At 37.7% G+C, this 14,541-nt stretch overlaps 2 protein-coding genes across 3 annotated transcripts in view; both read left to right on the top strand.

Moving 5' to 3' along the window:
- Window positions 1-7,029, top strand: part of LOC147624332 (MADS-box transcription factor 23-like) — a 337,401-nt gene extending 330,372 nt beyond the window's left edge. Inside the window, exons 5-7 of the mRNA XM_086819317.1 lie at window positions 5,938-5,979; window positions 6,068-6,109; window positions 6,558-7,029. Of these exons, the coding sequence (XP_086675443.1) occupies window positions 5,938-5,979; window positions 6,068-6,109; window positions 6,558-6,608 (135 nt within the window). The 3' untranslated portion in view covers window positions 6,609-7,029. The remainder of the gene's footprint in view (window positions 1-5,937; window positions 5,980-6,067; window positions 6,110-6,557) is intronic.
- LOC147624331 (MADS-box transcription factor 23-like) overlaps window positions 1-14,541 on the top strand; it is a 266,297-nt gene that overhangs the window by 36,981 nt on the left and 214,775 nt on the right. The gene's annotated exons all lie outside the window — the stretch shown is intronic.

Below are 14,541 nucleotides of genomic sequence, written 5' to 3'. Positions count from 1 at the left end.
TTATACCAGTGTTACCCTCTCAGGATGTGGTTGCATTGCCAATATATCAGAAAAGTGGGTTGGAAATGAAGCAAGACTCTACCCTAGATGAAGAAGGCTTATTTTAGGCTTTAATAAAAGCTCAATTGCACTTAACTATGGAACAAGTTTTGAGCTTGGTGCCAAAATTTAAGGAAAAGCTTATGGCAAAGTGGAAGGTTGGCAATGTGTTAACAGTTTAGAAAGATGATGCAAGGGTTCCACCAAAACCATCCCAAGTGGAGGATGATGAGTACACAGTCCCTCGGTTGGATGTTAACCTTGGAAACTTTAACATTAAGGGAGCCTTATTAGATGGAGGTTCAGGTGTCAATATCCTTCCAGAATCAATTTGTAAGAAATTGGAGATTTTTGAATTTGATGATGCACTCTTTGAAGTGAAAATGGCAGATCAGAGGAGGGTACAACCTATGGGAATTGTTAGAGGGCAAAATTTACAGATTGTTAGACTGAATTTTGCAATAAATTTTGTTGTCCTGAAACTTGAGGAATTAGAAAATCATTATACCGTGATTCTAGGAAGACCTTGGTTGAGAGCTTCCAAAGTGAAGCAAGATTGGGGAGTTGATCAGATTGTGATAAGGAGAGGCAAGAAGAAGGTCAAGCTGGACACGGTTTTCAAGAAGACCATACATCAGGCTTTCACGCCATTGCTTGTGGAAACAATCAATATGATACAAGAACTATAGGAGGATGACGAAGAAGAATTTCTGAAGAGCAATCCATCAATGGTGCCTATTTTTGAGGTGGATGTTAAGCAGATTGTGCAGCAGTATGTGTTTCAGAAGGAGTACGAGCCAAGAAAACTCCAATTATGTTAGATCAGGAATTGATCAAAGAATGCAGGAAGAGATTGCATCAAGTCAGGATGAGGAAAGAGTAGAAAATAGAAAGGAAGGAATTAAAGTTGTGATACAAGCTAAAAAAGCTTTTGAAGAAGAACATATGTCAAAGACATCAAGGGTTAAAGATAATGATTTGCATGATTTAAATTTGGAACACATGAGGATCCAAGAAATGTAAAAATCAATAAAAATCTAAAATGACAATTTAAGGAAGATCTTAAAAGCCTTTGGTTGGAATTCAGGGATATTTTTGCATGGCATTATATAGATATGAAGGGAGTGGATCCAAAATTTTGCGAGCACAAGATCAATTTGAAAAAGGATGTTGTACTTGTAGTTCAACAAAGATACGGGATGAATCCAAAATTTTTTAAAGAAGTAAAGGAGGATATTGATAAGATTTTGAGAGTGGGATTTATATATCCTGCACATGCAGCTACTTGGTTGTCACCAATTGTGGTGGTTCCTAAAAAGCATGGAAAGATTAGGGTGTGTGTGGATTATAGAAAGCTGAATGCAGTAACCATCAGAGATCCTTTTCCACTACCATTTTGTGACACTTTGCTTGATTTAGTTGTAGGACATGAGATATACAGTTTTCTCTATGACTTTAGTAGCTACAATCGGATTTTGATGGCACTTGAAGATAGGGATAAGACATCTTTTGTGACAGAATGGGGAGTCTTTGCCAGTAATGTGATGACATTTGCCATGAAAAATGCTCCTCCTACATTTCAGAAATGGGTACAACAGGTGTTTGCACCATTTCTTACAACTTTCATGACAGCTTTTCTATATGATTTCAATGTGTTTGGAAAAGTGGTGGATCATAGCAATCATCCCAGGATGTGCTTTGAGAAGTGCAGAATGTCAAGATTGGCATTGAATCCATCCAAGTGTGAATTTGTAGGAAGCAAAGGAATTTTGCTCGGATATGTTATTTCAAAGACTAGGATGGAGATTGATTAAAGGAAAGTTCAAGCAATACAGGATACTATACCACCAAAGAATGTGAAGTAGCTGGGTTGATTCATTGGACAAGTCAAGTGGCATAACAGGTTTTTGAGATACCTCACCCATGTTTGTCAACCTTTAACAAGATTAACAAAGAAGAAGGTGGTTGTTGTATAGGGGGGAGAACAAGAAAAATAATGCAGGCCACTGAAAGAGATGTTCGTAGTGGCACCAATTTTGTAGCCTCTTGTTTGGAATCTAGAGTTTCATATTTTTTTGATGCATCTCACATTACAGTGGGAGCAGTACTGATGCAGGAGAAAATAAAAGGTTGGTTTAGACCAATATACTATGCAAGTAGAGTGTTGGCCACTGCAGAGTAAAACTATTCAGTACAGAAAGAGAGGCATTGGGAATGGTCTATGCTTTGAAGAAGTTTAGAAATTATCTTCTAGAGCAAATAAGGTGATTTTTCACGTGGATCACCAAGCCCCTCGATACATGGTCAACAAACCATAGTTGTCACATGAAGAATGGCAAGGTGGGTAGTTCTCTTGTAAGAGTTTGATTACAATGTGGTTCATACTCTTGGGAGAACTCATATGGTTGCAAATTATCTAAGCATATTGGAAACAGGAGAGAAACTAGATGGAATATCACACGACTTTTGTGATTCTGATATATTTCAGGTTGAGACTTTGGAAATGGAAAATTGCATTGGGAATGTTCTATGCTTTGAAAAAGTTTGGAAATTATCTTCTAGAGCAAATAAGCTGATTTTTCACATGGATCACCAAGCCTCTCTATACATGGTCAACAAACCATAGTTGTCACATGAAGAATGGCAAGGTGGGTAGTTCTCTTGTAGGAGTTTGATTACACTGTGGTTCATACTCTTGGGAGAACTCATATGGTTGCAAATTATCTTAGCATATTGGAAACAGGAGAGAAACTGGATGGAATATCAGATGACTTTCGTGATTCTGATATATTTCAGGTTGAGACTTTGGAAATGAAAAATTGGTATGATCAGATGATGAGTTTTCTGATATATGGGATGTTTCCTAAATCAATGAGCAGTACAGAGTTAATCCATTTTATCTTTTGCTCTTCTAGCACTCCGCATGCTTTGTTAGTTGATTCTTACTTTACTTAGTGTAAAGGCCGGTAGCGTTTCTCATCTACTTCTAACTTATTAAATCATCTTTCTTTTCTCTTCTACCTACTACAAATGTGTCGGGACTATTATTCAGACGATAAATTTCCTCTACAAGAAAGATATAGAGCGCCGTTAGTGAAGTCTCAATATGTTGTATCTTGGAGTTTCCAACCACTGATCATAGACTTCTATCTACTCTCCAAGAAAGACATTGTATGCATAAAAAAGTTATCCTATCTTTTGTCCAGTTCTGGAAGACTTGGGATGCTCTAAGCCAGAGTCTCCCTAGTAGTCACTTCATCTCTATCACTATGAATGTTACCTCGATATCTTTGCCTTGAAGGGAGATCTTGAGGTTACAGATCATGGCATGTGGTTCTAGAGTTCTATGATGAACTTGATCAACAATTTTAACATTGAATGGAATTCTCTACAAAGCCTTGATTTTTTAGCTTTATGCACAATATTGATTGATTATGCCCAACATACACATTGATTATGACACAACATGAGATGTGGAAACCCTTGCATTTTGATCTACTTTTGAATGTGTTTCATCCATCATTGAGGTGCCATAACATCTTGCAAAGAAAAGTGCTAAATCATTGGATACTTTATTTTTTATGGATGTTTGATGGCTTTGAGATTCTCTAACTTGAGTGTTTTTCTATCGTTAAAGATCAACTTGATCGTATTATTTAGGAATCCCTTGAAACCTCTTGCATTATAATCTAAAAGCTGATACTCTCACAGGACTTCTCTCGCTTTCACTAGATCCCTCTACCTCTTTTCCTCGTGGTCTCCTCAACTTGATTGCTTGCTAGTTTTGGCGTCCTTCTGAATTTTTTACTTGATAAGCATTCTTCCCTCTGTTGCTTTTGTCGATTGTTGCTCTTAATTCTGGATGCAGAATCTCTACGAAAATATTGTCATTTGGTGTTTGAATTATTCGGGTTCTTCCTACGGCCACCTTGTGTTGGCTTTACTGAAAGTTACTATTCAACTCGGATTTCTTGTTGGGTGCTAGTAGTTTTTATAATTTCTTGGTGATTTCTTTAGTGATGTACCTCACTTCCATCCTATTGGGAATGGAAATCCTATTTTCCATCTTTTCTTCAATCACAATTACCGGTCCTTTAAAGCATGTGATTGCATTGATTTACGGCTCTTCTTCCACTATCATCATGTTGATGGCTTGTTTTTTTACTGATGGTGATGCTGTTAGGAGACCCTACATTGCAATGATATCCTTCTTTCTGTTAGTATCTGCTTGTTCTATAATCCTGACCTTGTGTTGCTTGAGGTGGACCTTGCTAGTATTAGTCCTCTTGATGCGTTGATGTGGGTGATGGTTACACTTTAACCGCTCACAGAACCTGTGAGCACATGCATTTGCTTGGTGTTTTGGGCTTCCATAAATTTGACAAGCATCCTTTCTTTGCTCTTGATTATCCCCCTTCTATATCTTCACCATTTACTTTATAAGGGCTTCTACCTACTTCATTATAGTCCACAGTCAGAAGAAATGTTTTGAGGTTTTGAAAGATTTGAGATTTTTCTTTGTCCTTCACTAAAAAATCGTAAGTTTTAGAAATTCTATATTATATATATAATCTTTTAAAAAAAGTTCTTAAAGATAAACACACAGCTTAAGAGAAACTTAAAAGATAACGAATTTGATATTGGATTCATTGGATTAAAGGGAAAAAATAGAGGAAGTGGAAGAAGCGGAAAATGGGAAGAATTGCAAGAAGGGAGGAAGATGAAGATGCGGGGAAAATGGGGAGAAAATGGAAGAAAGGAGGAAGGAGAAGAAGAGGGGAAGGAAGGAAGGAGAGGAAGATGACGGAGAAGGAAGAGGAAGGTGAGGTCTACACGGGCTTATAGGGCCCAAGCTATAGGAGGGGGCAATGTGCGCAGCATACGGGCTGCAGCCTGTAGGAGAGGCAACAAATGAACATGAGCAGCACATGAGTAGAAATGGGTGAACAAAAACGAGCTAGAATGAAAGTGCTACCTAAAGAGGAAGAAAAAAACATGTGACCTTAAATTTTGGCAAAACATGATTTGTGAAGAAGTTTTTCTGCCTCTTTCTAATGCTTTTGACGTTTATACCATTTAGGAACCATGTCTAGATATTGTGTACTCTGTCGAGGGGTTCTAAATCATTTGATCATTGTTAAATTTTAATAGTATCCTTATTTCGCCTAATCTTTGCCAAATTGTGGATGTCCATGTACCTTTCCAGTAGTGTTTGTCTTTGTATCTTTCGACCATTGCTTGTCTTAACTTTTCATAAGTGGGAGGTTATTTTTTCTACCGTTGCTTGTCTTAACTTTTCATAAATGGGAGGTTATTTAATGGGTGGGTATTGATTGTGTTATGTCTTGTTTTGTGTGGACATAATGTTTAATGGGTGGGTATTGATAGTGTTATGTCTTGTTTTGTGTCGACATAATGTGGCTAGTGCTAGAGGTTGGCCACATAGTTCTTATAATAGTGTGAATTGGTCACATGACTATATATTTAGGATTATATCTCATTTGTGAGTAGTTCAAGTTGTGGAGCATCCCAAAGATCCCAGGTAATGGTTAGCATACTAATGGGTAGTGTAAGTGACACTTCTAATGGATGGGTCCATGGTATGTGACGTGCATGCTTTTTTATGGGCATGTGCGTGCTAGGGTTGTGTTGGTGTCTAGCTCCATGGGTGGCTTACCACTACTCGTTGTTTTGCTAAACTATGAAAAATTTAGGGGTTTTAAAAAAAAACAGGGTCAAATTAAGTTCCAACCGGTGAAAAAAACATTAAATGCCTGTTTTGTTCGAGCACTAGGTACACACATGAACTCTATGAGATTCAAGCCATGCAAAGAAAGGTAATGCACATGCACGGCCATTGTGGTACATTTGTTCTGATCGGGTAACGTGCTGATGTAGGATCAATTGATGATGGAGCAATTGCAGGAGCTAAATCGGAAGGTAGGCAACTAGCCAGAGATCTGGTCGCAACATTGGAAGTACGTTTGAAGGCGAAATGGAGATCGTGAATGGTGAATTGATGATGCAGGCCCATTATTTGCAAGCGGAGAACAAGAGCGCAAGGGAAAAAGTAAGGTTTGGGAGGATTTTTGGATGGAGATCAGCAAGATGGATAGAAACGCACATGGATTAGGGCTTTGTGTACATTCACTAGTGACTAATGCATTTTAGCACACTGACGCATTGGATTTGAAGCAGATCATTAAGTTACAGAACTCTCTAGGCGCTGCTGCTGCAGATGCTAAGGGGAGTACTACAACTGATAGCGATGCCGCCGCACGTGTGTCAAGAACGCTAGCTTATCAAATACCTTCTAGGGCGAAGGCTATCCAGCCCAGTTATCCTGTTACATCATTACAATTAGGGTAAACTTCTCTCGCTAGGAGAGAAAATTGTGCTACTATGATTAGCAGTTTCAGACTTTAGACTCTATGTGAATCATTTGTCACTATGAATCATTTGTCATACTAATGAACGGTTATATTGATTATAATACCCTAATGTTTTCTTTCACCCAGGTTGAGCGAGTCCATTATGCGTGCGCCGCAGCCACCTACGATCTGCAGTAATGGTGGATTGTCACCGGATAATCACGACATTGACGATGAACTAACTGGACGATGATAGTAATGGCCTTGGATGACCGACTTTTGTCTTTGCTGAATGGTGGCTGGATTACCGATGTTATGAATATGCTATCACGGGCCATAGCAATCCGAGTATTGGTATCCATAACTTGGATTGTTATGGATAATCATCATCAGTCATAACTCATGAATCTCATCACCCCCCCTTCGTTTTTGTACATGCTCTTACGTTTTACAAATCCATTATAGGGATTGGCGGTTGGTGGCCTCTGGAGGCTTTACTTAGATTTGACAATAGCTAAGATATGCTCTTGTTTTGTCAAATTATTAAATAGTGGGGAAATCCGGATGTCTGCTGTCGATGAGTGCCACTTTAAGACGCATTTTTGCTATTTTTTGCAAATAAGAGTAATATTTAAAAAAACAACGTGTCTGAAATTTCTATATATTGGAGATTTTTATTGCTACAAAGTAAACAAGGGAGCATAAATAAAAAGTTATATTACTTGAGGATAAAGAAAACGTAACCTTACTAAATGCTTGCAAGCACTTGAGCATTAAAAAAAAGGTTGTTTTCTTTGGAGAGATGTATTCCATAAAAAACTCATTACAAAGAGTATAAAAAAACTCAAGACTATTAGCTTAAAGACGAGTAGACAAAGCCTTTTTAATACATCTAGATACCATATCAATTATTGGCATTTTCATCGTCCTCATTGCCATCATTGTCATTATCGTTATCGTTATCATCATCATCATCTTACATACACCATGTTAAATAAAGTTAACACAATTATTGAGACTCATAAATTGAGTAGCTTCAAGCATGTTGTGACAAAAGACATGGAGACACACTTATAGTAGCACTCAATTGTAAACTTTCCTAGTTGAGCTCTACTCCACTAGACTCTAGCTAAGTCCAAGTATTGAAAAACTTTGGTTATAGTCATATTTCTCCTTTGTGGGAGGTTGATGCACTACCTCTTTCTATGAAGATGTAGATGTCATGAATTTACTACTTTATAGCTAAAATTAGATGATGGAAAGAAGAAAAGTATTTGGAGCTTATAAAATTAGATGATTATATACCTCATGATGAGAAAAACAAAAGAATTGGGAGTTTTTATAAATCGTGCTATCATGTGAGCTTTGTCTCTCGATTTAAAGTGAGAAGCACTATATTGCTTTCGACCAAGCGAGTTGTCACGCTCACTGCTTCTTGCTACCGATATTTGTTGGAATTCTCTCTTCCCCTTCTAGTCTCTCATTATTTACTTGAGAAATTACTGAGCTTCAAGTTCCTCCTTATGTTTGTCTTTCTATTACGCAAAACGAACTTCATCTATCTCTTCATTATTCCATCTTTAAATTCTAGTGATGAATAAGGAATATAAAATTTTAATTTAAGGTGATCACATATTTATTTCTTCCTTGCTTTGTCTTGGTCTTTCCAAAGTGTGAAGACCTTATCCAATTTAAGGTTGACAAAGGGAATGCAATGCATTCTTGATGAGACTAATGCATTAGCCATATGCATGAAGCTTATATATAAGCTTTATGCATGTGGCTTATGAATAAGCCACATGCATGAGACTTGTGCAGAAAGCCTCATGCATAAGGCTTATGTATAAAGCTTATGCATGAGGCTTGCGCATTAGCCATAAGCCTCTATGCATAGTCTTTATAAAGAGCTATGTATCTCTAAATAGGGTACCATATGCATGAGACATGCATAATTCTTTATGCATGAGGCTAGGACATAAAGCTTATGCATGCGGCTAGTGCATAAGCCTCTTGCATGAGGCTTATGACTAAGCCAAATACATGACTTGTGCATAAAGCCTCATGCATAAAACTCATGTATAAATACTATGCATGAGGTTTACGTATTAGCCATAAGCCTCTATGCATAGTCTTTAGAGGTATGCATGAATCTTACACATTAGCATGTTGGGTGCTACCAATGTTTGCTAGTAGCTTCCAATGCATACTGGTAGCTTCCAATGCATGCTGGGTGATTCCAATGCATGCTAGTAGTTACCTAGGCATGCCGGTAGTTTTCAATGTATGTCAGGTGTTACCTAGGCATGCCAGCAGTTTCCAATGTATGCTGAGTGCTTCCACACTTGTGTAAACGTACAAGCAAGAAGTAATGAAAATGTAAGAGAAGAGAGTGAAGCTGCAAGAGATAATAATAATCGAAATGCATGAGATTTAGACCCTCTCCATGTAGCCCCTAATTCCATAGACTTTCATTATGCTTTATTTTGTATATGACCTTTTTGGACTCATACACTTACGTATATTTGCCAAGTATTGTAATAGAATTATGACATTTTTCAACCATGAATTGCAATTGTCTCCTTTTTTTGTATTTTTAAAGTTTTACATTACATGTGTCCATGATGTTGAGTAGGACATGAACATGTCTTATTTTTACTATATTTATATTTAAAAAACCAATCTACCCCAGCTTTTTTTCTAAATGCAGTTTTATCGCTGCTCAACATCATCAAAATTTTGTTACTATTTTTGTTGCTGAGCAGCGATCCCATTGTGTAGTGAAAATAACAGCTTTTTTGATAGCAAAATAAGCCTGACATCCCCCTATGTTTCTAGTTATAAAAGTGCTATGATTCTCATTGCTACACCCTCATTTTGTTGTAGTGATAAGCTTGGTTGTCAAGGGTCATGGAGGTGAAAATAGAGGGCTATTAATGATGAGGTTCCCTTAGTGTGAGAGTTTTACTTTGTTGGTGATGTCGATCAAAGATTTTTCCATCATCCTATTGCTGATTGGGAATTGTTTCTAGGAGTGGTTGTGGTAGATAAGGTTTGGTACTTTAGATCTTTCTGCTTTGTTGGTGACACTTGTAGAAGGAGGTTCTTTAGACATACTAGCTATATTTTAGGTGGAATTCCCTTTAAACACCATATTCGTGAGTTTGGGAATCTTCCAAGTCCCATTTTTATAATACTAAAAAGGTGGGACGTGGTAAACATGTCTATAAGTCTTTCAAAACCCTATCATGTGACCTATCATTGGAAAGTGCTTGAAAAATGCGATCTATTGAGCTTTATAGCGCACAATTTGGACAAATGGTGTTCAAGTTATGGCAAATCCAAAGTTTTGAACACATGTCCCAAACTTATGAGAAATTCCCATATTCTCCAATATGGTGTTTTTAAAAGATGTGGCCTTTACTCTAAGTTATGAAGAAACACAATGGTCACTTCTTGATGGAGAGTTTGAGGACTTTGAATTTGTACTCTTGAGACTTGTTCCTTGTTTTGGGATATGAATGATTTAGAGACTTCATTACAAAGGATCTTTGATGGATAGGGTGGGTCTTCAGAAGGAGTGATTTTTGATGTAGAAGATATTTATCTCTTTCGAGTATGATCATAAAGAGTGTTGAGTGTTATTTCATTCTTGTCACATAAAATGGCAACACACTTCTTTGTTAGAAATCTTCATGGCACACGTTTAGCTAATGAAGTTAGGTATAGTTTGCACCAAGGTTGCCCAATCCTACCTAGGATAAAACCCACTTCTAGCACATAGTCTAATACAAAACTCTTACATTTCACCGGGTTGACTCCACATAAACCATGCATTCAAAAGATCCTAGACATGGCATGCTTTGAGTGTCAGTCCACGAAATCCATTTGTGAGCCTGCAAGCTTGGTTCTCCCATACAATGCCAAAGCTCATATATCATGAGATTTTTTTGCTTGTAAGGACAGATTTGAGACTGGATGAATTGGACTCTAGAGTTTGTTTCAAATCCGATTTCTATTCTAGAAATCCATTAGAATGGTTCAAGTTCTAGAGTCTTAGGCTTTAAAGCTTCAAGTTGTTGAGCTTTCAATTGTTTTGACTTTGGCAAGAGATGTTCAAACTCTATAGTCTCACTTTCAGGTAAGGGCTCCTCTGGTTATAAAAAAGGCCTGTAAAACATGATTTTTACCTTTTTTCCCTCACATTCTTGTAATTTCACGTATCTTCCACCAATTTTTTTGGGTTTTTGATTTAATAGAGAGCTAGAGCTAGTATCAAGCTAGTTTTTTATGCCTATAATGCTCAAGGAAACCTATTATTTAGGATTAATTTGTTAATTAAGCTACGATGAAAACTTGATGAAAGAAGATAAAAAATCAGAGATTTGCATGAATGTCAAGGGCAAAGTTTGAGCACTTACTTGCCTCTCCCGTGCTCAATGAAGACCTCAATGCTCTAATGCTTCAATTGACTCTGTTACTCCATGCATTCACCATCAACAAAAACAAAATAAATCTCAAACTCGAGAAACCAACTAGTCCAACTGGGCCGCCAAATAAGGACTCTAGCAAATGAACTAAGTGGAGGACCCTAAGCTAAATCCACTCCTCAGAAGCAGTGCCAAATCTGTTAATCCTAACATACTACCTTGCACACAAGAGAGAGAGAGAGAGAGAGAGAGAGAGAGAAGAAGTGGAACAACATGCAAGAGTCTAGTTCAGAGAGGTACACTTAGCCAACCCTAATGAGGGTTAACTCCTCGATGTGACACCGCTAGGGGGTTACTCCACCTCTACTTGTGTCACCAAAGTAGAGATTCAATAGCTAGGTAGAGAGCAAGAAGAAAGGAGCTATGCAAAGCTAAAACTTCACTTCATGCCAAATGCATGCAAGAGGGACTTGGTACAGAGCAAAGAGAGGGAAGAGAAGGAGAAAAGCTCAAGCATCACCATCCATACAAGCACACACAAACAATCAAGCATGCAAGCACAACAAGCTAGCATACATCCACAAGATCATGAGAGAGAGAGAAAGGGGGGGGAGGGGAAATGAAAATGAGACTAATGGGATTGTCCCTTTTCATATTTCATCAAGTGTCTTATATACAAGAGCTCATAGTTCACAATGGTTGGCCTCCCATTTACAATTAAGGGCCCAAAACTAGTCTTCCTAGATAGCTCTATGTATAACTCTTTCCTATGACCGCCATCACACAAGTCATAAGCTTGGTCATCCCATGTCTCTTTTACATTTAGCACTTTGCACGATTACAAAATCTGAGTTACAATAAGCATAGCCATGCTTGAAAATTAATGCTGACCAGAGTGGTTCATAGTGTGTTTGTGTATTTAGCAAAGATGATGATGTGATGACCTCGACGTAAACCCAACTCCCTAGACTTTTATTTTATTATCCTTTTATTTCCACCTACATCAAGGTTTACTCTTTTTTGCCTATGATAAGGGAATTACTTTTTGTGGCATGTACTTGTTGCAATCAATGAAAACTATATTTGACCTTAATCTTGTGTAAGATTGATCTCCCAATGTTTATATGAAAATGTGTGTGTCTTCACCTTGACTTGCATATGCGCAAGCAAGAAAATAGAGGGTTCCCCTTCTATGCACTACATGAATTACAAAAAGCACAAGGGGGATCCTATCTCGATTAAAAGCGTAATAATATCTTTTTATAATATATCAAAGATGCATTTTTTTTCATGTAAATGTGTATTTTTCATGTTTTAGTTTTAGTTTTTTTAATGGGGAGAGAGCGGTGATAGAATGGGGGAGAGAGAAGCAAATCTCATCTGATTCTTTCTCTCCCATTTTGTCCCCCCCCCCCCTAGGATCTTCTTCTTCATCTTGTCCCATTATATCCCCCCACCCCTCCTCTCCCCCTAATGTTTTTATGCAGCTTGTAGTGCAGCTATGCATGCATTTGTGATTTGCGATACATAGCTGCATGGCCCTAGGCATGCATAGATAGCCGTGGATATAGCAACGTAAGAGAATTTCAAAACTCTTAAATTCCTTTTTTGAATTATGATTATGGATGCGGCTATGCCCTCATCCTCATGTTTTGTTTATAGAGGTTTTTGCCATGGATCACCCATTTAGGATTAGCGAGGTAAAAAAATTCAATGAAAAAATTGAGAATCAAACACCACCTCACAATATTTTATACACTAGAGTACTGGAAAACTCTAACAACCATTCCACACCTACTAGATCATATGCAAATTTTCTAGAATATTGCCTCTTAATAAGGGGGATTATAGGTGAGAAATACTCACTCACAGTTAGGAATGATCTTGTCAAGTCTTAAAGTAAACCTCATCTATGGCCTCAATACAACTTAAATGAGACAGGGTGATTTTCTTGTGCTACTTTATGGGTTCTTCTAAAGCGAGAGCACAAAGCTATCTTGGAATGGATCCAACAACTTTGAATGTCAACTGGATACGGAGCTTCATGTCGAATGGTGAAGGACTTTGCCAAAGCCTTCATCATTAAAGTCCCAACAAAGCCAACTCCCTCATCCTTTTCAAGAGATTACAGATTACCGTGAAGTTCTTCCAACATTCCGCAGATTTACAAGATTCAATGATTCCTCAAAAGGTGTTGAGGGATTTTCCTATCATACCCCGCATTCAACACATGTTCTAGTGCAATTCTATTGTGCTAAAATCATGACATGGCATGCACACAATCATTCTGGCGATGGAACATGAGGGTCCCTATACGGATACATTGGCATGGCAACACATAAAAGATGACTAGACAGAACTTAAGGATGAGCCATGTCAACTTAGATTGGGTATGGATGCACTCAATTCATTTGGTCTCAAATTGACATCATGGACCCCATGGCTAGTGATAGTAGTGAAGTACAATCTCCCTTCTCGGAAGTTGTTAACCCTTTCCAGAGACCTCTATGGTGTCGACGTCCCACCATATTGTTTTCACTTCTTTTGGAGCACAAGCATTGGAATGGCCAAAATTCACTAGAAAACCATGTATTGTATATTTTATGAGTGTGCTCGTCAACCCCTAGGTACACCATGGGATTGTAGGTTGAGTGCTACCTCTATAATAAGAGTTTACAATAGCTAGAGTGGCCAAATAAGCCCAAAGACCAAGCTTTTAACTTTGGCCGCCCAAGAGTGTGAACCCTAGAGGGCACCTACAAGACCTAAAATATGACTCTCACCTCTCATTCCGTTATGCAACTAATAGAGTGCTCTTCTTCTCTGAGTCTTTCTTCTTTATTAATTCAATTGAGATCCAATAAGAGCTGTTATATGCTCATTGTGTATGTGTGAGAGGAGGGTCGATCTTCCATTGGTGGAGAGCGACGACGATGGTGGAGTGGAGGTCTCTCGAGATACTCCTGTAATGGTGATAGCCACGAGAATCCCAACAACTAGCATTCAACGAAGTCAGTGACACAAACCCCATTTGCATTTTGTGTGTAGGCCATGGTAGGTTTGCTTCTCAATTGAGGAGTTGTGCTCCCAAGGGTCATTGGGCAAAGCCCCGTGACATTTTATCTTTCCTTATACCTTTCTTGTAGCATAAGGGCCCTCCATAAGTGGCACCACCATCACGAAATAGTGCCATAGCATAGACACAATGCATTTTGAATGCGTGTGTAGGTATGGTTAATTTTTGTTATGTTTCTTTTTTCTAGTTTTTTTTTCAAGAATGGCAAAAAAGAAAGAATTCAAATCTAAAGGTGTTTGTTTTCTTGATTTGTTGTGTTTTCCAGTACAAATTTGTATTCAATTTATGTTTATAATAACAATTTCTATTGTTTCTATAATTTTTGATTTTCTATACTATCTTTTTTTTACATTTTTGCATTTTTAAAATTAAAACAAAATAGTCAAATGAGCATATAATGGAAAGAATTTGGTTGAATTGAACTTAGAATCAGCTTTGTAGCATAGTTTTTAACCCTAATTTTGACTCCACATGACGAAATTGGAAAAAAAGCTAAAATTAGAACAGGATTTATAACATATAATTCTTTGTATTTTTGCACGTTTTTGTATTTTTCATTAGTGTAAATACGCAAGTTAACTAGCCATAGTTCTTTTTCTAATTTGGGGCATTTTGACTAGCTGGCTGT

This window comes from Cibotium barometz, chromosome 25 (assembly GCF_041138505.1).
Source record: "Cibotium barometz isolate CiBa-2024 chromosome 25, ASM4113850v1, whole genome shotgun sequence".
NCBI lineage: Eukaryota > Viridiplantae > Streptophyta > Polypodiopsida > Cyatheales > Cibotiaceae > Cibotium > Cibotium barometz.
The sequence above is the reverse complement of the archived record's forward strand: the minus strand, read 5'-3'. Positions and strand labels throughout refer to the sequence as shown.